At 35.3% G+C, this 22,254-nt stretch overlaps 3 protein-coding genes and 1 pseudogene across 4 annotated transcripts; 1 reads left to right on the top strand and 3 right to left on the bottom strand.

Annotated features, from left to right (window-relative positions):
• Nucleotides 1-5,619: 5,619 nt before the first annotated feature.
• LOC121762167 lies at nt 5,620-11,869 on the bottom strand (annotated as a pseudogene).
• LOC121762562 (Fanconi anemia group J protein homolog) lies at nt 6,628-8,565 on the top strand. Of its 2 annotated transcripts, XM_042158465.1 has the most exons (9): nt 6,628-7,029; nt 7,094-7,235; nt 7,317-7,378; nt 7,448-7,521; nt 7,606-7,667; nt 7,759-7,846; nt 7,913-7,966; nt 8,055-8,138; nt 8,220-8,565. In XM_042158465.1, the coding sequence occupies exons 1-9, from the start codon at nt 6,939-6,941 to the stop codon at nt 8,259-8,261; spliced, it is 699 nt and encodes a 232-aa protein (XP_042014399.1). In that variant the 5' UTR covers nt 6,628-6,938; the 3' UTR covers nt 8,262-8,565. The 2 variants fall into 2 exon arrangements, with proteins under 2 accessions (XP_042014399.1, XP_042014396.1); XM_042158462.1 differs by having other exon boundaries at nt 8,055-8,565.
• A 4,381-nt stretch (nt 11,870-16,250) lies between the features above and the next one.
• LOC121759957 (glyceraldehyde-3-phosphate dehydrogenase B, chloroplastic-like) lies at nt 16,251-18,630 on the bottom strand. Its single transcript, XM_042155544.1, has 9 exons — nt 18,482-18,630; nt 18,278-18,391; nt 17,916-18,077; nt 17,672-17,839; nt 17,447-17,607; nt 17,317-17,378; nt 17,174-17,223; nt 16,674-17,080; nt 16,251-16,536 (listed from the first exon to the last, which is right to left on the bottom strand). The coding sequence occupies exons 1-9, from the start codon at nt 18,578-18,580 to the stop codon at nt 16,401-16,403; spliced, it is 1,359 nt and encodes a 452-aa protein (XP_042011478.1). The 5' UTR covers nt 18,581-18,630; the 3' UTR covers nt 16,251-16,400.
• Nucleotides 18,631-19,096: 466 nt separating this feature from the next.
• On the bottom strand, nt 19,097-21,129 carry LOC121761061. The gene is made up of 5 exons (XM_042156649.1): nt 20,927-21,129; nt 20,264-20,378; nt 19,950-20,046; nt 19,747-19,833; nt 19,097-19,435 (listed from the first exon to the last, which is right to left on the bottom strand). Exons 1-5 carry the CDS (start codon nt 20,985-20,987, stop codon nt 19,295-19,297), a joined length of 501 nt encoding a protein of 166 aa, XP_042012583.1. The 5' UTR covers nt 20,988-21,129; the 3' UTR covers nt 19,097-19,294.
• Between the last annotated feature and the right edge of the window lie 1,125 nt (nt 21,130-22,254).

Genomic DNA, 22,254 nt, shown 5'->3' with positions numbered 1-22,254 from the left:
ATTTGGATCTACATCTTAAAGCAAAAGTCTGAAGCTTTCAACAAATTCAAAGATTGGTGTATGGAAGTTGAGGCTGAAAAGGGAATGAGCTTGAAATGCTTGCGGACTGATAATGGCTTGGAGTATTTGTCTTGGGAGTTTGATGAGTTTTGTAAGTCCAAGGGTATTAAAAGGCACAAAACGATCCCTCTGAACCCGCAGCAGAATAGGGTTACAGAGAGAGTAAATCGCACCATTCTTGGAAAAGTCAGATGTATGTTGCTTGGAGCTGGAATGGGGAAGAAATTCTGGGTCAGAACAATCAGGATCCTCAGCCTCCTACACCAAATGCACCTAAGAGCTGGAAGCTAGCCAGAGACAGAACTAGAAGAGCAATAAAGCCTCCAGCAAAATATTCTGATGCTGAATTCTTATTTTTTGCTCTGTTGGTGGCTGAAGAGGTTGAGTACTCAGAGCCTTGCTCTTATGAGGAAACAGTTGAAAGCAAGAACCATCATAAATGGATGCAAGCCATGATTGAGGAGATTGATTCATTGCTGAAAAATGGTACTTGAGTCTTGGTGGAGAGACCAGATGGTAGAAAAGTGGTCAGCTGTAAGTGGATTTTCAAGAGAAAATTGGAAGCTGCCGGTACAGAGAAAGTCAGGTTTAAGGCCAGGCTAGTGGCTAGAGGTTTCACACAGGAGCATGGCATTGACTATGATGAGGTGTTCTCTCCTGTGGTGAAGCATACATCCATCAGGATACTCTTGGCAATAGTTGCAAGGAATGATTGGGAACTTGATCAACTAGATGTCAAGACTGCCTTCTTGCATGGTGATTTGAAGGAGACCATATACATGACACAACCTAAGGGTTTTGTAAAGTCTGGAGATGAAAATAAAGTGTGCTTGTTGAAAAAGAGCATATATGGACTAAAGCAAGCAAGTAGACAGTGGCACATGAAGTTAAACAGTCACATGATCAAGAGTGGTTTTCTAAGGTCTTCATATGATGAATGTGTTTATATCAAGAATGTAGGTGGACCTGTAATAGCCTATTTACTCTTATACGTTGATGATATGTTATTGGCTGGAGCTAGTGTAAAGGAAATCCCTAAAGTTAAGGAATATCTAGCTGCTACTTTTGAGATGAAGGGTCTAGGACCTGCAAAAAGGATCTTGGGGATGACTATAGTCAGAAACAGAGAGAGAGGAAATTTGGTTGAATCAGGCTAATTATGTTTCCAGATTGATCAAGAAGTTTCAGATGGAAAATGTGAAAGAGGTTTATGTACCTTTGGGGCAACACTACAAGCTGAGTGAGGATCAAAAACCAAAAAATGAAGCTAAAGAGAAAGAGATGAGGCAGATTCCTTACGCAAACATCATTGGGAGCATAATGTATGCCATGATTAGTACTCGGCCAGACATAACACAAGTTGTGTCAGTGACAAGCAGATATATGTCCAACCATGGAAAAGAACACTGGTCAGCATTGAAGTGGCTGATGAGATACCTAAAGGGAATTGCATTTGTTGGGATCTTGTTCGAAGGAGGTAGTGAGTTTGAAGGGGATCCACTGATGGGTAGGAGTGATTCAGATTTTGCTGGAAATTTGGATACACGAAGGTCTGAGTCAGGCTACTTATTCACCTTATACAGGACTGTTGTCAGCTGGAAAAGCAGTCTTCAAGGTGTGGTTGTTTTGTCAACAACTGAAGCGGAATTTATGGCATTAACATCTGCTGTCAAAGAAAGTGTTTGGATCAGAGGATTATTGCAGGATTTTGGTGTTTTTCTAGAATCTATTAGCATTGGTTGTGATAACAACAGTGCCTTATGCTTAGCAAAACATCAAGTATATCACGAGAGGAGCAAGCATATTGATGTGCGGTTACATTTCATTCGGGAAGAAGTAGAGAAAGGGAAGATAAGGGTGTTTAAGGTGGACACAACTGAGAACCCAGCTGGTATGTTGACAAAGCCCCTGCCTAAGGCTAAGCTCGAGTTGTTCATGAGTTTAGTGAAGATCCCAAAGGGTAACCATCTTAGCAGCTGAAACATCAAGGTGGAGATTTGTAATGTTTTGATGAATCAGCTGCATGATAGCTAACACAAGGATGGAGAAGCTTAGATCAAAGCCAATTTGATCTTGAGTCTCAATAGCTGTAGGATATGTACAAGTTGAGATCTTATAATCTCAACCGTTAGATTGAGTCAACGTTGAATTGTTTAGAGTTTAAAATAGTTTGTGAAAGTTGAATAGTCTGTATTACTTCAGCTCGCTTTTCACCAATTTACTTCTCTCAAGATCAATAAAAATTTCTTCCATTCCTGCGATTTACATTCTTGCAGTTAATCTGCAGATTTCATTCTTGATTACACAATAAATTGTAACAATATTGAATATGATGAAACGTGGGGTCATGGGGAGATATGTATATGTAGAAAACCGGTTTCACGGGGAGGTAGAAACCGATTTGTTCCGGATTTTGTGGAACACAAAAAATTGTGAGTAATCTGGCGTTTGAATCCTGATGATTGGGTTGCATATTCAAAGTGGGCTCAAGATGAAAATTTTGATAAATGACTTGGGCTGGTAACAAAGGGTTTTCTTCAAAAAGAATTTAATAAATTCTATAGGCACAAAAGGTACAATCCTCGTCTCGACAAAGAAACAAATGCATAAACGACGTCTTTGAGAATAGATAAAAAGGTAGAAAAGTCGGGGGTGTTACAGTGCCATTATTGATTTCTGATCTAAATCCTATTCCAATTTCCCACCATTAATTAATTTAGAATTTTATTTTTTTATGTATATGTACATAGAGTATGATATTTCATTAATTTAAATGATGAATTAAATATCAAATAAGATACTAAGATAAATAAGTTTAGTTAATTCTAGTTGCCGTTTTTTATTAATCTTTAATTCCAATTAACCTTTCCTCAATTACCACTGAATTCTTACCACTCAAGTTTAGTGATAGTCTTTTACATTTTATCAATGAGATTAGGTTTCGGATGATATTAATCAAGTCACATTACGTATTTATGGAATTTCAGAGTCCAACAGCAAAATACTCAATCTTCCTTCCCTCTCTCTCCTTAGTACAGCTACGTGCGGTAAGTATTATATGATCTTTCACATTGTCGTAGATAATAAATGCATTGGATTAGAGTAAAATTTCTGTATAAATATTACTTTTAAATCGGAAAGGAGTAATCATAGCATGTGAACTGCAGATGGGTTCATGAAGACAGAATCAGCAAATTGCCAAAGTCATGTTCTGATACCTATAATCTCTCTGCTGCCAATACGAGAAGCTACTGCTACTTGCGTATTTTTAACTCGCTGGCGACATCTTAATACTTATATCACTCATCTCAACTTTCCAAATTTCACATATGATAATGAAATGGATTACATGAATCCATATTACGCATATAGGGTCAACCAGGTCTTGAATTCATATAAAGGTGATTGGATAAAAGAGTTCAGGTTGGAACTTTACGAATGTGGCAAGTTTGATACAAATAAATGGTTAGAGTTTTCACTGACTAGGAAAGCAGAAATAATTCATATTTCTTTTCCTGGACTTCCAAATACGAATTGGTCTTAAATGCCTAAAGATTTGTCTCTAATTGACACTCAAAAATGACCGATCAATACTTCAATTTTTTCATCTCCAAGAGTCTTGTTCTAGAAAGTTTGACAATTAAATGTTTTGGCAAGTTGGAAAATGTCTCAATAGTTGGCCCCTCCCAGTCGAAGAAATTAAACTTGTCTTTCCTTTCGGGATTTAGATCGGTTGTGATTCGTGACGCGATTAGCCTGGTTTCCTTGAGTTGTTGTGAGTGGAGAAGTGGATGTAGTGTGCAACTTAGTAATATTCCAAAGCTTATGAAACTGCTGGATCTTAGAGATCGTCGTGATTATCTAACGCAAGTTGAGTTCCTAGCACAAATGCCATCTTGCATACGTAACCAACTCAAACTATTGCACCTCTCATCTAAGTGTTTCAAGTCTTTTCCTATGTATAAGGTAATGATTCATCTTTTCCTTTTACGTTTCATATATCTATGCTTGTCAAATATTAACATGTGATTTTAATTTGCAGTTGAACCTTGAGTTGTTGAACGCTTTGTCACTTCAATTTGTAAATATGAAACATCTACAATTGGTGCTTGATACGACAACCGATCCTGACTGCTACTATGTTTCATGCTATGCTTGTCGTTTGGTTGAAACATGTGCGTCATTAGAAAAACTTGTGATAAGGGTAAGCATTAATTTAGGTACATATATGTTGTTGCAATAGTCATTATATAATTGACACATGCATGTTTATAATTGTAGTTTTCAGGCTGGATGATGTTGGACCCGGGGGAATTTGAATGCAATGCAGAAACATATGACCATCCTGGGTGCGACTTGTATTTGGAAATATTAGGATATTCGGGTTTGTCACTAGAACAAAAATTAGCTATGTACATCTCTTCAAAAATTGATCCTAGATGGGACTTGTCTCAAAAGTATTTGAAAATCTTGGAATATTCGGTTTTTTCATGGAAACGGGAATTGGCTTTTATCAATAATGCTAAATCCCTTCGAAGCTCATTATTTTGTAGCTACTGAACTACTAGTTTTTTTGTTTTGTTTAAATTTTATTTACTCTGTGTTGTTAATTTCTTTGATTTAAGAGAATAAGAGTTTCGAAAACACTACTGATTTTTAGTCTTTTATACTTTCATTAAATGAAAATTACGTTTGTGATTGGTTTGTGTTGGATTACATATGAGATTTATGCGGTTATATTTTGCATTTTATTATAAAATGAGAAAACAAAAAACCGTTAATTATGAAAACATTTGAGTGATGAGCTACATTTTTTAACTAGCAAATATTCAAATAATTATGATCTCTATAATAAAATAAAATACTCTAATATATATATATATAGACAACGAAATTAATTAATTAGCTGGTATATTATTTGATGGTTGTTTAGACGAAATCGGTAGAAAATATGAATGATTAGTGTTCGAATATTTACGCTATCAAATATGCAATTCGTCTAAATTATTAATTATCTATCACTCAAATTAAATGGGAAATGACCCACTAGAATGTTCCTCTCACATCGTATATTCGTATGGTTGATGTTTGCTGACTCGGATTTATGGAGTGGTCATCCCCATATTGCTATAACAATGTTACGATTATCTCCTCAATCGGATGACTTTTTAATGATGTAATTAAGGATAAACAAAGTGATTACTATAATTTATACTTACAATAAGCATTTAATAAATTTTAACTAAAATAAATTTCCATAAATACAAAGGGTCAAAGATCGAAAATTGTAGGAGTACTAGCTAATTATTATAAATCGAATTGCTGAGCATTTTTATTTATCAAAAAGAAAAGATAGCTATTTATGGAATATTATTGGATTTTTAAAGGGTTGTAATTATTTTATTTTCGGAAATATTAGTTAGTTTTACGTATATTACATTGAAATATATCTATGTTAGAATACAGTGGTTGTAAAATACTATTTGCTAAATGTTTCTTCGTTCTCACAATGGCTATGAATCACATGATACACCTCAATTAAGAGCTTTGGAAGTCTAGTTGAGAAGTAAGTGTTGAATCCTGACTCCAAAATTGCTTGATGTCAAAGATTGTATATATCGGCAACTCATTCGGTATACAATCAACCAAAGTCATGGTACGTACATCAATTTCTTTCCTCTATCTTTATTCACTTTTTTTAAAAACAATCTCTCCAATTTACCTAGTAAACAGATCCTTCATGAGTCATGACCATCAAAAAATGACTTCAAACTTTGTATTGATGTATTGAAGTCGATGTAGGACCGAACAGAGTTCTGCAGCCACTTTGACAAGTATTGTTGATATAAATTTCTCTCGAACCGCTCGTCTGCATACAGAAAACATTTACTTAATTTAAATAGTTTCAGAATACTAGTATAACTCCGAAACAGCATTGATCAAGGACATACTGGACAATCTGCATACCTATGTAATATTAAACATGTGCTACAAATTTGAACTTGACTCAGAAATGAATTCAATTACCTAAGTAAATGATAGCTCCATAGTCCTTGCTGTGCCGAATACAACGACCTACATAAGGCAGCGAATAAGCAAAATGGCCGGGATTCAATGTTTTACAACCACATATTTGTTGATTCACTATATGCAAACATCAGATGGTGGCACAGACATGGTTAAGATTAAAGAGAGGCAGTGAAAAGCTCCTAAAATGGCATTCAACAACCAAAATAAGCATAGCCGTCACCAACACAGATGAGATGAAAGAGAACACAACTTGGAAGAACAATATAGGAAAGAACAAACAATGCATACATGAAGTAGAGTTGGAGAAAACTTCAGGATGAAAAAAATCTACCTGCAGCCTGGTTTACAGCCCGAAAGGCTTGCTGAATGTACCACTCTTCCCCGCCTATGAGGTGCTTGGATGACTTATATGTATCATTAAACCTCTTCTTCTGTTTAACTTTATCGTCATTTCTGGTAAACAATGATCAGGAATTGCCAATTAGGACACTATACCTAGTCAACAAAAGAGTATATGAGAGAAATACTTACATATTAGCAAAGGGAATCCCAACAATAACCTAGCATAGTTAAGGATTAACAAAATTTGACAGACATCATGTTTGTGTTAAGATGCTAAATATTAAAATTACACATAAACACACAAACAGAATGCGAAGGATACAACAGCTCGAGCTTTGTCATTTGAGAAGTCTATCCCTTCAGACACCTATAATCATCATATATAGGACTAAACTGAGTGAAGAAGATTCCTGCAAGGAATACAAGTATGTCAATTTTCTAGGTTCTGTTCTTGACCATGCAATTTTGATGTCCTTACAAATTCATCTTCTGTCAGAAATTTTCAAATGGTCAAAGTTCATTTCCTTCCTAGCGATGATTGTTCGCGACCGGTGCTCGACATTGAAGATAGTGTCAACGTTGGGCTACGTGTTAAAGGTCCTATCATTTTCAAGTTGTGCATTTTTGGGAGCTAATTCTGATAGACCTATTTAATTTTCAGGTTGTTCCTATTTCGCATCACGTGCTATGGTGGAAGAAGCAGAATTGATCTTCTGCCCATACGACTATATCATCAATCCAGCGATCCGGGAGGGACACAAAATTAATTTGCCCGGGAGCGTCATTATTTTAGATGAAGCCCAGTAAGTTCACGCAATTTGATGTATATTTTTAATATATATTAAGTTTTCATCTGATGCATTTCAAACCATTCTACATTCTAGTAACATTGATGATGTAGCTCGCGAGTGTGGAAGTATTGATCTTGAGGAGGAATATCTTCTCGGTAAGTTCTGTGCAATATTTTAAAAAATCATTGCATGTACTTATCTTATATTGCTTTGCGGTTTTGAAGAGTTGAAGACAGACCTGGCACAACTGAGCATGATTGATGACATGACTTACCGACCCTTGCTTGAGATGACTAAGGTTTTGATATTTATAAGCTCCCTTCATTCATTTCCCAAACTCTTCTTCTCAGCATATTAGAATTCTCTAATTTGATATGTGCAGGGCATATTGGGATGGATTGACCGGAGAAAAAATACACTGGGGAGTGATGTCAAGTGCCGCTGGTATTCACTCACTGTTTATTTCAAAGATAACTTTTTTTTAATCTTTTTCATATATTAGAATTTTCAGTTAAAATGCCTGACTACTTCTCAGTTGGACCGGAGATGAAGCATTAAAGGAGCTGGAGGATGCTAGTATCTCATTGCAGAATTTTGGAAACTTACAAGATTGTGCCAAAAAGGTACTCAAATCATCACCAATCATGCTTGGCTTGACCAGTTTTTGCTAACCAGTGTCATTCGTGAAGGCTATCAAAGCTGCTACAGAAGTTAAGTCGGATATGCATCGTTTAAGGCGAAAGGTATGTAATTTATCTCCTTGTTTTCATGTTATTCATTTGTCTACTGCAATAAATCTTTTTTGTTGATTGGCCTTATTTGTTCATACAGGGTTTTTCTCTACGCTATGCTATTTCTTCTCTGAGATTCACAGCTTTGATCTCGCATTGCAACGAGCTTCGAAGAAAGTTGAAGGTAATGCTTAAGCTCTCGTTATTCCTTTTGTCTATGAATTCTTAATAATAAGTATAATGTTAGTGTGTGGAAATGTTACAGATGTTTGGACTTCGACCTACACATTCAGCTTGTGGTGCTTGAATCCGGCTGTCGTTTTTAAAGGCATTGCTGAACTTGCACAATCTGTGATTCTCACCTCAGGGTAAACATAGTTCAGGTTATTGATCATTTTCGGGAATAAAGATGTATAAACATAATATATAATTTTATGTTTTCATTAGAACTCTTTCGCCATTGAATACTTTCTCGTCTGAACTCGGCGTTAAATTTGACACTTCTCTGCAAGCCCAACATGTCATAAATGTTAAATCACAGGTAGACTCTACTTCTTATGTGTTTCATCATGTTCAATCTAGGTATGCTTTTCCGAGACTAAGAGCTTGATCACAATCTTCCACAGGTGTGGGCAGCCGTGATCTCCACTGGGCCTAATGCCCAGCCACTGAATGGAAACTTCAGTAGCGCGGACAAAATTGAATACCAGGATGCCGTTGGCAGATCTTTGGCCGAAATCTACAAAGTTGTTCCCGGTGGTTGTCTGGTATTTTTTCCCAGTTATAGGCTGCTGAAGATACTAATCGACAGATGGAAGCTAACAGGCCAATGGATCCAATTAGAAGCGCAAAAATCCATTTTTGTTGGCCTGTTAGCTTACCAACAAAAATGGATTTTTGCGCTTCTAATTGGATCCATTGGCCTGTTAGCTTCCATCTGTCGATTAGTATCTTCAGCAGCCTATAACTGGGAAAAAATACCAGACAACCACCGGGAACAACTTTGTAGATTTCGGCCAAAGATCTGCCAACGGCATCCTGGTATTCAATTTTGTCCGCGCTACTGAAGTTTCCATTCAGTGGCTGGGCATTAGGCCCAGTGGAGATCACGGCTGCCCACACCTGTGGAAGATTGTGATCAAGCTCTTAGTCTCGGAAAAGCATACCTAGATTGAACATGATGAAACACATAAGAAGTAGAGTCTACCTGTGATTTAACATTTATGACATGTTGGGCTTGCAGAGAAGTGTCAAATTTAACGCCGAGTTCAGACGAGAAAGTATTCAATGGCGAAAGAGTTCTAATGAAAACATAAAATTATATATTATGTTTATACATCTTTATTCCCGAAAATGATCAATAACCTGAACTATGTTTACCCTGAGGTGAGAATCACAGATTGTGCAAGTTCAGCAATGCCTTTAAAAACGACAGCCGGATTCAAGCACCACAAGCTGAATGTGTAGGTCGAAGTCCAAACATCTGTAACATTTCCACACACTAACATTATACTTATTATTAAGAATTCATAGACAAAAGGAATAACGAGAGCTTAAGCATTACCTTCAACTTTCTTCGAAGCTCGTTGCAATGCGAGATCAAAGCTGTGAATCTCAGAGAAGAAATAGCATAGCGTAGAGAAAAACCCTGTATGAACAAATAAGGCCAATCAACAAAAAAGATTTATTGCAGTAGACAAATGAATAACATGAAAACAAGGAGATAAATTACATACCTTTCGCCTTAAACGATGCATATCCGACTTAACTTCTGTAGCAGCTTTGATAGCCTTCACGAATGACACTGGTTAGCAAAAACTGGTCAAGCCAAGCATGATTGGTGATGATTTGAGTACCTTTTTGGCACAATCTTGTAAGTTTCCAAAATTCTGCAATGAGATACTAGCATCCTCCAGCTCCTTTAATGCTTCATCTCCGGTCCAACTGAGAAGTAGTCAGGCATTTTAACTGAAAATTCTAATATATGAAAAAGATTAAAAAAAAAGTTATCTTTGAAATAAACAGTGAGTGAATACCAGCGGCACTTGACATCACTCCCCAGTGTATTTTTTCTCCGGTCAATCCATCCCAATATGCCCTGCACATATCAAATTAGAGAATTCTAATATGCTGAGAAGAAGAGTTTGGGAAATGAATGAAGGGAGCTTATAAATATCAAAACCTTAGTCATCTCAAGCAAGGGTCGGTAAGTCATGTCATCAATCATGCTCAGTTGTGCCAGGTCTGTCTTCAACTCTTCAAAACCGCAAAGCAATATAAGATAAGTACATGCAATGATTTTTTAAAATATTGCACAGAACTTACCGAGAAGATATTCCTCCTCAAGATCAATACTTCCACACTCGCGAGCTACATCATCAATGTTACTAGAATGTAGAATGGTTTGAAATGCATCAGATGAAAACTTAATATATATTAAAAATATACATCAAATTGCGTGAACTTACTGGGCTTCATCTAAAATAATGACGCTCCCGGGCAAATTAATTTTGTGTCCCTCCCGGATCGCTGGATTGATGATATAGTCGTATGGGCAGAAGATCAATTCTGCTTCTTCCACCATAGCACGTGATGCGAAATAGGAACAACCTGAAAATTAAATAGGTCTATCAGAATTAGCTCCCAAAAATGCACAACTTGAAAATGATAGGACCTTTAACACGTAGCCCAACGTTGACACTATCTTCAATGTCGAGCACCGGTCGCGAACAATCATCGCTAGGAAGGAAATGAGCTTTGACCATTTGAAAATTTCTGACAGAAGATGAATTTGTAAGGACATCAAAATTGCATGGTCAAGAACAGAACCTAGAAAATTGACATACTTGTATTCCTTGCAGGAATCTTCTTCACTCAGTAGCCACCCACTGAAAAAATAAGCAGGTCAGACAGGAGAAACGGAAGAATGATATAATCATTAAGTAAAAAAAATGACCATAATTCATCAACGTTCACTTCGCCACGTATCGAGTCATTCGTGCACAATTGCTTTCTTGACCCCTGGAAAGACACAATAGTAGCAAGATTGAACACCACTTGGGTTCATACAATGTAGGCAATTAAGGAATACAAGCTAGTGAGCCTACCAAGACCGCCCTAGGGATCCAATACGATGACTTCTTATATTCATTGATCACTTGTGCAAGTTGACCATGTGTTCTACTGATAAAACATAAAGAGTTCTGTTGGTTTTTGCTAATCACTTCTAACGGTACTCGTGGATGAACAAATCTTACTTACGATGCATAAACGACAAGTGGTGCTTTTCTTTGGGCGCCTGGCTGCGGATTGCCTGAAAATACAAAATGAAAATACAATTTTCTACAAAATAGTCCATTAAAACACAAAATTCAAACAAAATACAAGAACAATATTCAAACAATTGAAAAGATATGGTAAATACAACAAGAATATTTAAAAAAACCCAAAAAAGATATGTACAATATTCAAACATAGTTGTATACAATAAAAAAAGACATGTACAATATTCAATCAATAAAGGAGAAAATAAGGGTTATTTCCGACTTGTCATCGATTCCCGCCATGCCAGGACGGCGCAAAGAAGCGAAACCGACTTCCCGGTGCCGGTGGGCGACTCGAGAAGGCCGTGGCTGTGATTGTTGAGGGCCTTGATCACTGAGGTCATGAAAGCCATCTGAGTGCCGTATGCCTTCGCGTACGGGAACTTCACCGGAATCCTAACGATGGAGAGCGTAGTTGAGGTAGACTCCTCCCTTTCCCGATTTGAGGTAGACTCCTCCATTTTCCGATTTGAATTCGCCGGAAATTCGCGTTCGTGTGTGATTTTGGGGGAACGGTTTAGAATTTGAAGAGACAAGACGCGTTTTCTACAACGGCGTCGTTTTGTATTTTAGGATTTTGATCTATATTTTCGTAATTATGGACAAAATGAAAACCTCGCTTATTTATTTTTGAAAAAAGTACTTAAATGCATACATACATACTAGAAAATAAAACAAAAAAAGACAAATACTATTATACTATTTATCTTTTTTTGAGCTTCAAAAATATCAAATCAAATTTTTTTATGTATGCTCAATTATATTCATATTATTATTAAGATTATAGTAATTCATTATTTGACCATAAAATTTTCTTTCGCTATAAATTGGGAGTATTTTTTCATTTTTTTCCTATCGAAATATACTAAAGAGACAATATAACATTCCAAAATTGGCTGAGAGTATATGTAGACCTACCTTTGTTAGAAATGTTTGGGCCCAAGTCAACACATACTAGTTTAAATCAGCCCAGATCTTATAAAATTACAAGTTTAGTCATGGTCATATATATATGAAAATGTATACACCTAGAAAACATGAGAATTCCACTACAGATGATGGTGCACAATTTAATCGGTAAGACATATTTTCTCTTCGATCAATATTAACTTAAATACATAAATAGAAATAATGATGATAGCTTTAGAGTCTTTGATATGCATCCATTAAGAATCTTTATTTAATGAATATCCTTAACTTTTCTATTACTTTCTCCATTAGTTCAACACGATATTAAGATATTAAAATATAAAACTCATTTTTATATAGTATTAATTTTATATAATATAATATGAGTAAAATTACTTAGTGAAATATATAATTTACTTCGTTTATAACAAAAGTGAATAGAGAAACTCCTAATAACCGATGAAAAGAGTATTTAGTGAAAATGTGTTATTTTATAATAAAAATATATATATATACAATTCCACTGAATATGAATGACAAGTATACAAGTGCAGATGAAACCAAAGCATGCACTACATAAAAATGTAATGAAATAAAAAGAAAGTATACAGACTTATATTTTATTACATAATTTCGCCATTTTTGCATAATACAAATTGAGTCCTCATTTTTAAAACAATGTTCTCTTGAATGTACAAAGTAATTTAATAAAAAGTGAATTACAATCATTTACATATAAACAAAGTCCCATAAGATTCAAAGGAAAAAGATATCTAGGGTTTCCAACAGCTCTTTTTATTTAAATAAATCAAGAGAATCGTTGCTAAGAAAGATTACAAAAAATATAGATTAATTAATTATTGAATCATTTCCGATAAAGCATCGTAATGCTGTGGACAAGTATCTCACTTAAACTTAACACCAAATATTATACAGTATTCAATTAAAACAGAAGTATATAAATCCAAACCGAACACCAAATATTTTTTCCCAAGGAGCAACTCATTATGCTTAAGCAATTGTCATAGGTCAATTAAACTTTTAAAACACCATTAGTTGATACAAATACTTACACCCCACATGGTTATAATTATTGCTCACAATTTCATTAAATTGCACTAATAGATGCAGAAAATTATTTCCAAATTATCATGACAACTTTTTTTTCTCTGAAAAAATGATTGAATCACAACGCTTTTATGCCTATAAAAAGTAGTAGCACTACTTAAAAAGAAGTCAAATGATCATGAAGATTTCTTCGCAAACTAACTAGCCTTTTGCTTTTTGTGATACTTAGTTTAAAAAATGTATACAAAGGAGGTACATTTCTGCCTCGGAGGTACACTAATCTTTGTTTCTATTACCTAAATATGATGTGGAATGTTTAGCAAACAAAGGAGGTACATTTTTAAGTACAATAAAAGATTAGTGTAGACAATAATCATGATGCTTTTAATTTATTTGTTGACACAATTTGTGAGAAAGCATTAGTTGAAAAATTCATCTTTTTTAGCAGGTATATCTTGCAGACTTTATTCGTGGCTCTATGCAAATGCAGCACTCTCTTATATACTCCCCATTAAGGTCATTCTATTCATCCTTTTATAATATTGTTAGATAAGCTATCCCCATAAAGAAATTAGTAAATGAATTTATTTATTGTTTTGGTGCTTCGTTTTGGAGTAAAAATTAAAATGTTAGTCATTGATCATTCTTTTCTTGACGATTAAAAAATAAGAATTAAAATATAAATGGATTTTTAAATGCTAGTAATACACCGTCACATAAACAAATAAATGAAAATAATAGTAATTGATTTGGTGAACATTCAAAATGAAAGAAAAACTGCTTTTACCTAAGAAAATGAGTATGATTATGTGGACTGGGTTTTGCACCTAATTAAAATATGATAAGAAGACTAGTACCCATAAAGTAGGGTTTGCACATTTTTAGTACCCAACATTAAATAGTTAAAGTCCACAAATCACATTTAATAAAAATATTTATTTTCATCAACATTATGAATTTTCTTGCATATTATATTTAATTTTCGTATTTTTATGTATGGTGGTGTAATCATCGTGACATCATCTCACGATAGCAAATCCTCGAGAAAATATTCCATGGTCTAGGCATACCATGGTAGCAATATGATGTGGTATGTCCCACCAATACATCTTTGACATGTGGAACTCAAAATTGACTCACATTTTGCATATGGAAACTTCCCAAATGTATAATCTTACAACAATTTTATAATTACTTTAATAAATCAAATTAGAAGATTTTTAATGTTTTATGAATTTTATATGCAATATTTAGTAAAACCAAAATCATATCTCTCATTTGATATTAATATCACATTTTTCTTTTATTTATTTTCTCCTCAACTTTTCTTGTCATATTAATTATTATTTTATTAAAATTTAGTTGAATCATATCTCAATTTCATTGGATATTAATTTTATGGAGAGGGGTCAAATTCATTTACAGATTTTTTTTAATTGAAAGATGGAATTGGGATATGATTAATTGAAATTTTAATGAATTATTAATATTTATTAAAAATAATATTAAATATTAAGACAAGAAAAAGTGAGGATAAAAAAAGAACAAATATTATACTAATATCAGGACATAATTAAAGTTTTAATGATATAATGTATATTAAATTTGTAAACCATTACAAATTATCTAATTTGATTTATGGACGTTATTATAGAATTAATAGAATTATTGTAAGTTTGAATACCATTTTTATAATTTATTAAATATTAAAACATTAGTATTAGAAACTTACTCAATGACGAGATGGAACATATTAATATTAGAATATTAAATATTAGTAGTAGTTTATATTTAATTTGGCAAGTTTCCATATGCAAGATGTGAGCCAATTTTGAGTTCCACATGTCAAAGAAGTATTGGTGGAGCATACTACATCATATTGCCACCATGGTATGCCTAGACCATGGAATATTTTCTCCAAATCCTCAGCTTCTATTAACGTTGGAAATAATATTAAATTTATGTGTTTTATATAATAAAATATTAATAGGAACATTATGATAAAAAAAATAATCATCCAGAGTCTTTTTATAAAAAAAATGATTTAATCACTGAATTTAATTATGAATTGTTTATTCGCAATTTAAAAGACACATCGTTCGGGAATTAATGGAAAATTAATTATTAATAAATTAATTGCATTTTGTGAAGGATCTGGTTGAACGAAAACTTGGGGAAAAGGAAAAAAATCAAATCAAACTCAACACATAATAACTGTGCGAAAAGATTCACAAATTTGTAGGATATGCAGTAGAAATCACTCAATATATTACGCGATCATTGCAATTATTTAGAGAATTATATCGAATGATGTGATCAAATTTCAAGTATCACAAACAAATACATATAATACACCTAATTTAGCAACATCAACAATATAACAAATACTAGAATAAAAATTTGGTTAAATCCAAGAAGGGAAGAACTTAGTATCATCATCTTGGTCTCTAAATTTCTTGGCATTTCCATATTTAGCACAAGCGAATACACAATCTTTCTTGCACTCACCATCGGTGAAAATTTTTGTTTGAGTGCAGTCGAAATAGCACTCCCCCATGCAATGGGCGCTTCCGCTCTTCTCCGACGCCTCGGCCACCACTGCCGCCGCCACAAGAGTCACCAACATGGCGGCGATCACACCGCTTCTTGCCATAGTTTTTGTAGTGAACGTGTTTGTGGAATAGTGTGCTTATGAAATAATAATACTAAAGGCTTATCGAATTAATTGTAATTTTGATGAGTATAAATAGGCTAAGAGGCCTACAGATTGAAGAGACACGTCGTTTTGGATTAGTGGGAAAATATTAATTTTATTGCTTTTTAGCCTTTTAATTGATTTTTTTTGTAATTATGGACAATTAGTAACCAACGGCTTTTGTTTGTAAAGTGAAAACCGTAATATTCTATTTATTTTAAAAATGGACTTAACGGTTGAGTCGTTATCCACAGAATATAACTGCATAGATGCATGAATTAAAAAAAAAAACAAATATTCCTTTTTAGGTTGAAAACTATGAAACCAGGTTTTGGTTTAGAGTCAACACTTTTAATTCTTTACAATCAAAAATCAACATCATGATTATTGAATTTTGAGTGGTGTGATAATATATAACAGAAAAATGGAAGAAAAAAATGAATGGAGAAACCTAAGCTTCATAGACCTTGCATTCCTCATCTGCAGGGTTGGTCTTGCAATAGTCCTCCAATGGATCTCCACTCCCTTGTGTCGAAGCTCCGGGCCATTTTGCCGCCACCAAATGAGCCAAATCGACCACTCTTTGGCTGCAAAAAGTCGATAAATATTATCATGCGACACTGGCTAGAATACCTTATGTGAGCATCATCCGTAACTTAAAAAAAAAGGCTCTAAGGACTCATTGGGAGGGGGGGGGGGGGTGTAATCGAGTACGAATACGTACCTGTATCCCCACTCGTTATCGTACCATGCCACGACCTTCACCATGTCATCGCCCATCACCATGGTCAACGAGGAGTCGATGGTGGAGGAGACGTCGCTGCAGCGGAAGTCGACGGAGACGAGGGGGACATCGCACACAGCCAATACGCCCTCCAGCGGTCCGTCCGCCGCTTTCCTGAACGCAGCATTGACATCCTCCGCCGACATCCCCTTCTTCGCGGTGTTCACGACGAGGTCCACGACTGAGACGTTGGGCGTCGGCACACGGAGGGCGATGCCGTTCAGCTTGCCCTTCAGCTGAGGCAGGACTAGCGACACGGCCTTGGCTGCACCGGTGCTCGTTGGCACGATGTTCAACGCTGCGGCTCTCGCTCTCCTCAAGTCACGGTGCGAAGCATCTAGAAGCCTCTACAGGATTCATACACAACAGAGCTTAAGCATTCTTTTTTTTTTACAGCATATTAAACACAACATACACAGACAAGAACATATAACTCATACCTGATCACCAGTGTAGGAGTGTGTAGTTGTCATAGTTCCCTTAACAATGCCTGCAAATTGAAACAAAATTCACATACTTTTTGAATCAATCAACGAAAATAGCTCGATCTTCGTATATTTCTACTGCGAACGTCCGATCTTACCAAATTCTTCATCTAATATCTTCACAAAAGGAGCCAAACAGTTGGTGGTGCAAGAAGCATTGCTGTAAACACGCAACAAAACACGTGTTACATAAGATTCTTACAAGGATCAGTAGAGATCTAACCGGACCTTATGATGTTAGCGACTTCATGGGAGTAGTCTTGTTCGTTGACACCAACAACGTAGGTTGGAATATCGGCCCCTTTAGCCGGAGCAGTGATGATAACCTTCTTGGCTCCAGCTTGAATGTGCTTGCCCGCTCCCGGACCATCCACAAAAACACCGGTCCCCTGTGTTCAAGATTTCTCAGTATAATCTTGACAACCATAAACATTGGATTTGGATGAGAGATACCTCAATGACAATGTCAATGCCAAGTTCAGCCCAAGGAAGCTTGAGAGGGTCCCTGTTGGCGACAACCTTGATGGGCTTCCCGTCTACACTGATGGTCTCATTGTCGACTATCTTGACATCCGCTTTGAAAGTGCCAAGCATGGAGTCGTACTTGAGCAAGTGGGAGGCCTAATGTTGAAATGGAAATCAGTAATTCAGTTGAATATCAAAGGTTGGATATTTTTAGTGAGTGTCGTAGACTTACGTTCTTGACACCACCACTGTCGTTCACGACCACCACCTCAAGTGGTGAGTCCTTCCGGCCATGCCAGCAGCGGAGGAAGTTCCTCCCAATGCGCCCGAAACCATTTATCGCGACCTTCAATTTTGCAACGGTCTCTCCCTTAACGGGCGTGGATCCTGCAGTCTAATATTGCACGAGAAATTTGTTAATTTTTCGTTCCAAGACTCGTGTAGGTTGAGTTCTGTGCTTAGTTCGTTCTTCATCATTCATTACATCCACCTTCTTAACATGGATGAATCTTAAACACATACAAAATCTTCATTTTTATAACAAAATTCATGAGTCTATCAAAAATAGGTTGTGAAGCATAGATCAATCTGTACCATTGGAGTGAGCTGTGCAGCCACTGCATCGAAGAAAGAAGCCTCCCTAGCATTCTTGGCGAAAGTCACACATCCACTCGACCTAAGGCCGGAGAATTCAGCCACCTCGAGCTTCTATAGACATCCACAGTAACAACCAAAGTAGAGCACATGAAACTGTAGTCGATACACGACGAGAGATGCAAGAAAAGGAAGGAAACTCACCTTAGAAAAGCATTGAGCTGGAAAAGAGTGACCGGTTTTCGATGTAAGCCTCGTGCTTGTTGGGATTCTTGAAGATGCTAATGCTGCATGGGAAGCCATTGCTGCAACTGAAACTGCAGGAAAATTTTTCAAGATATATGTAATATATAGCTTTAATATATGTAAAAATAAATTATCTTTTTTTCTTTTTTGGAAGAATTATTGGCTATGATTGATTTTGTAGTGAGTGGTGAAGATGATGTTTGAGGATTGATATCAGATAGGATCAAGCTTGTTTCTCCACCATCAGATTTTGCACCACAAGATTGATCACTCCATTTTATTTATTTTCATTTTCATTTACTATTCTTATCTTATACACTTTTCATTCATATTGAATGTACATGACAAACATTCATTTTCTAGGGTCAACTATTTTTGTTTTTATTTTATCTATGGAAATACAATCAACTGCACAAAACAAATATTTTGATGTGAGCTCAACCAATAATATTTGTTTACCAATGCATAATTATATGCAACTCTAAGGCCTTCTGAATAATATACTAGAATTTAATCATTTTTTCAACTTATTCATGAATTCAGAAATCCTGCAAATGAAAAAAATGCAACATATGAAGAAAAGAAGAAATACAAGTTATTATTTGAACAATCTCAGCATTCACAGAATTCCTAGCCTTTCATCAACAATTTCGAACTAAAATCTCATGGAAATCATTCCGAAGCATGAACAAACAAGTGTATATCCCAAAACGATGGACGAATAATGCAACAAGCGCATAGGTGGTCTGATTCCGAGATGACTGACATGGTTTAGACAAGAGCTTCTATGTCCTCCTCTACATTCAAAGCTTCCACAGTAGGGGGTTCTTCTTCTGTCTTCAATTGAGTCGACACATTATCTATAGCCGAGTTGAGTTGTTCGATCTTCTCAGCTAGTTTCTTGCGTTGTTTCTGTGGATAAAGTTACACGCAAGGAAAGAGTCAAAGTGACAGAGAATTTAGATAGACTACCAACTATGTTCCGATCATTAGTACCTAAAGTGTTGTGACAACTTATAGATTACGTATAATGTGCTTTCTGCCGAGACCAGGGCAACGCCTATTTGTGTTTATTTCTATTAATATTTTCCTGAATTAATGAGTTGAATATAGATTATTAAATAACTCTGCTACCATTATGACCACAATTTTTGCACTTATAATTCATATAGATATTAAGTACTAATAGTTGGCCTCTTCAAACTAAAGAGCTACGTACATACCTCTAAAGCCTTCTCTTCGTCGTAGAGGAATTTGGGCAGCTTTTTCATCAAATCCTTCTTCTCAGTACCAGTTAAAGCTTTGCTAATCTGTGAGCTCGAAAAAAAAAGACCAGTCGAATGTCAGCTACACCACTTTCAAAGTGTCAGCAAAAAATCATGTATTGACGAATTGGATTGTTATTGATTGATCATATCAGTCGTACCTGAGGTGCATAGACACAACCAAGTGTTCCAACGAGTAATCCCCCTAGAACAAATCCAGTAATAAAGGCACCTCCGTTGCTTGGTCTTCCACCGTCACTACATCAAATACAAAATCCCAACTATGCTTTAAGATAGCCTCTTTTAACACACTTAAAGTCCTGATATAGAGAATTCAGGAAGATACTTAAAGAGTCTCATATTGAATCTCGATTACATGGTTAAACAGTACCACTATTATCTATCACATTTTCATTTATCGTGATAAGAAACTATAGAGAAGAACAGCATGCCAAATCAAATGTGAAGACAATACTTGTAACTGGCTTGGACAGTGAGTGCTTTACTCAGGCTTCTTGATTTCCTTGCGCCGTCTTTGCTGAAGGCCAACTTGGGGGACCCTAAACCATCTGCTGATTTCAGATACGAACCTAACGAAACGAACCAAATTAGGACATACATCATAAGCATACAGTGACGTGTATGACAACGTGCTACAGCTCGTCTCCATGCCAAATAAAGCTAACATTTCACTTTTAAATAATACTAGTAGTAGTATTGTCTAACCACTAACACTAAGCAAGCTTATACTCGAAGCAACATTCTTACAAAATCGAGCTAAGATTCTATATACAAAAGAAATAAATGAAAAGAAAATTCCCAAAGTTTGGCAGTAGTGGCATCGTAAAACAGCTGTTACTGATCTAAGAAACCTAATAAATCAAGAGCAGTTTCTTTTCAGTTAATGCCAGCAACATTATTCAAAATCCCCAAATTTATCAAGCACTTGTATTATATCTTCAAAGCTAAAAAAATCATATTTCCAGAAAACTAGATAAAGCATTATAAAGCATTACACAAGTTATTAGACAGTTCAAGAATGAAATAAATAAATCAGAAGATCCATGTATAGTTCGATTCCAGAAAATTCAAAATGATAAACAAACAAAAAAGAAAGATAATTAATCAGAAGATTTACCAGACGAGAAATGGAGAAGAGGGCGTTCCGAAATGACAACAGAATTGGATAAAGCTGACATTTTTGGTGAGATTTCAGTAACAAAATGTGTGTAAATTAATCACAGATTGAGAGTGTTGTGTGTGAATTTATTTTCTCGAAGTTTCAGCTCCTTGTTTCTGAATGTCGATGATATCGAAGACGACCATTTGCCGCATGGCATATACTAGTAGTATTTAAGAAATTCTAATAATCTAAATATTTCATGATAAATTGTACTATTAGTTAAAAATGCTTTTTTTTAAATATTGAATCGACTGCTGAAAATCGAAGGTAGAAGAAAAATTATAGTACTGCATTTACAATACAAACTAAAGTAAGGCAAAATCTATGAATTGAGCAGAGCTTTCTAATTCCAATGTATCAAGTAAACCAGATGCAAGTGTATTGGTTAAAGAAGATTATTTTTATTTAAGCTTAATATTAGCTTTTTTGTATAATAACTATTTCAGCTATGATATTATGTGCAAGTTATTTAAATAATTAAAATATGATTGAAATTATATCAAATAGTATAAAAATGTTGTAAAAACGAATAGGACCTAAAGAAATAGAGTGAACTTAAAAAAAGTCCATGGACTATGGGTTTATCTTGCCCATAGTCCCTGGACTAAGGGTTTATCTCGAAATTGGTCATTTTGCACTGTTTTCAGACGAAAATACCCTTTTGAGGGTTTGGGCAATTTGGACATTTCAAATTTTTGACTTTTCAATGGTGTCAGTTGTGCAGATGGTGTAATTGATGTGTGACTGTATATTTCTCTCTCTTTACACCTTCTCTCCTCTACTTCTCTTCCCTTCTTCTTCCTCTGGTTTCCTCCACAACAGTCGCCGGTAACAAGAAACAAGAAATCAAATGAAATGTTGCAAGGTTTATTTATGGTGGTGTTATCCGAAGTGTGTGGTTTTTTACTTGGTTGGGCAGAATCGGCGCGAAAGTGGGGTTGGTTGGAGGAGAGGACGAAGTTGATTTCTTTGATTTGCTGGGTTTCCGCTGTTTGTTTCATTTGTATCCATTATCGTGAGTTTGAGCAAGTAGTTTTGATAACTAGATTGCAGTACGTGATTATTGGGGAAAATTTTGATTGGCGTCAATTTAATTTGATTATGCGTTTTCTAAGGTTTATAACAATCAAATCATATGATGTTTCAAGTTTCTGATGTTGTAGTGAATGAAAAATTGATTTGAAATTTTATTTGATGCACTATGAAATTAACGTTGTCGGAAGTGGAAGTATGAAAATGGGCATTTAAATTTTCATTCGACGGGTCTGACGTGTGGTAATACA

This window comes from Salvia splendens, chromosome 13 (genome assembly GCF_004379255.2).
Source record: "Salvia splendens isolate huo1 chromosome 13, SspV2, whole genome shotgun sequence".
Taxonomy (NCBI): Eukaryota; Viridiplantae; Streptophyta; class Magnoliopsida; order Lamiales; family Lamiaceae; genus Salvia; species Salvia splendens.
Note: the sequence above shows the minus strand (reverse complement) of the source record. Positions and strands in the feature narration are given on the sequence as shown.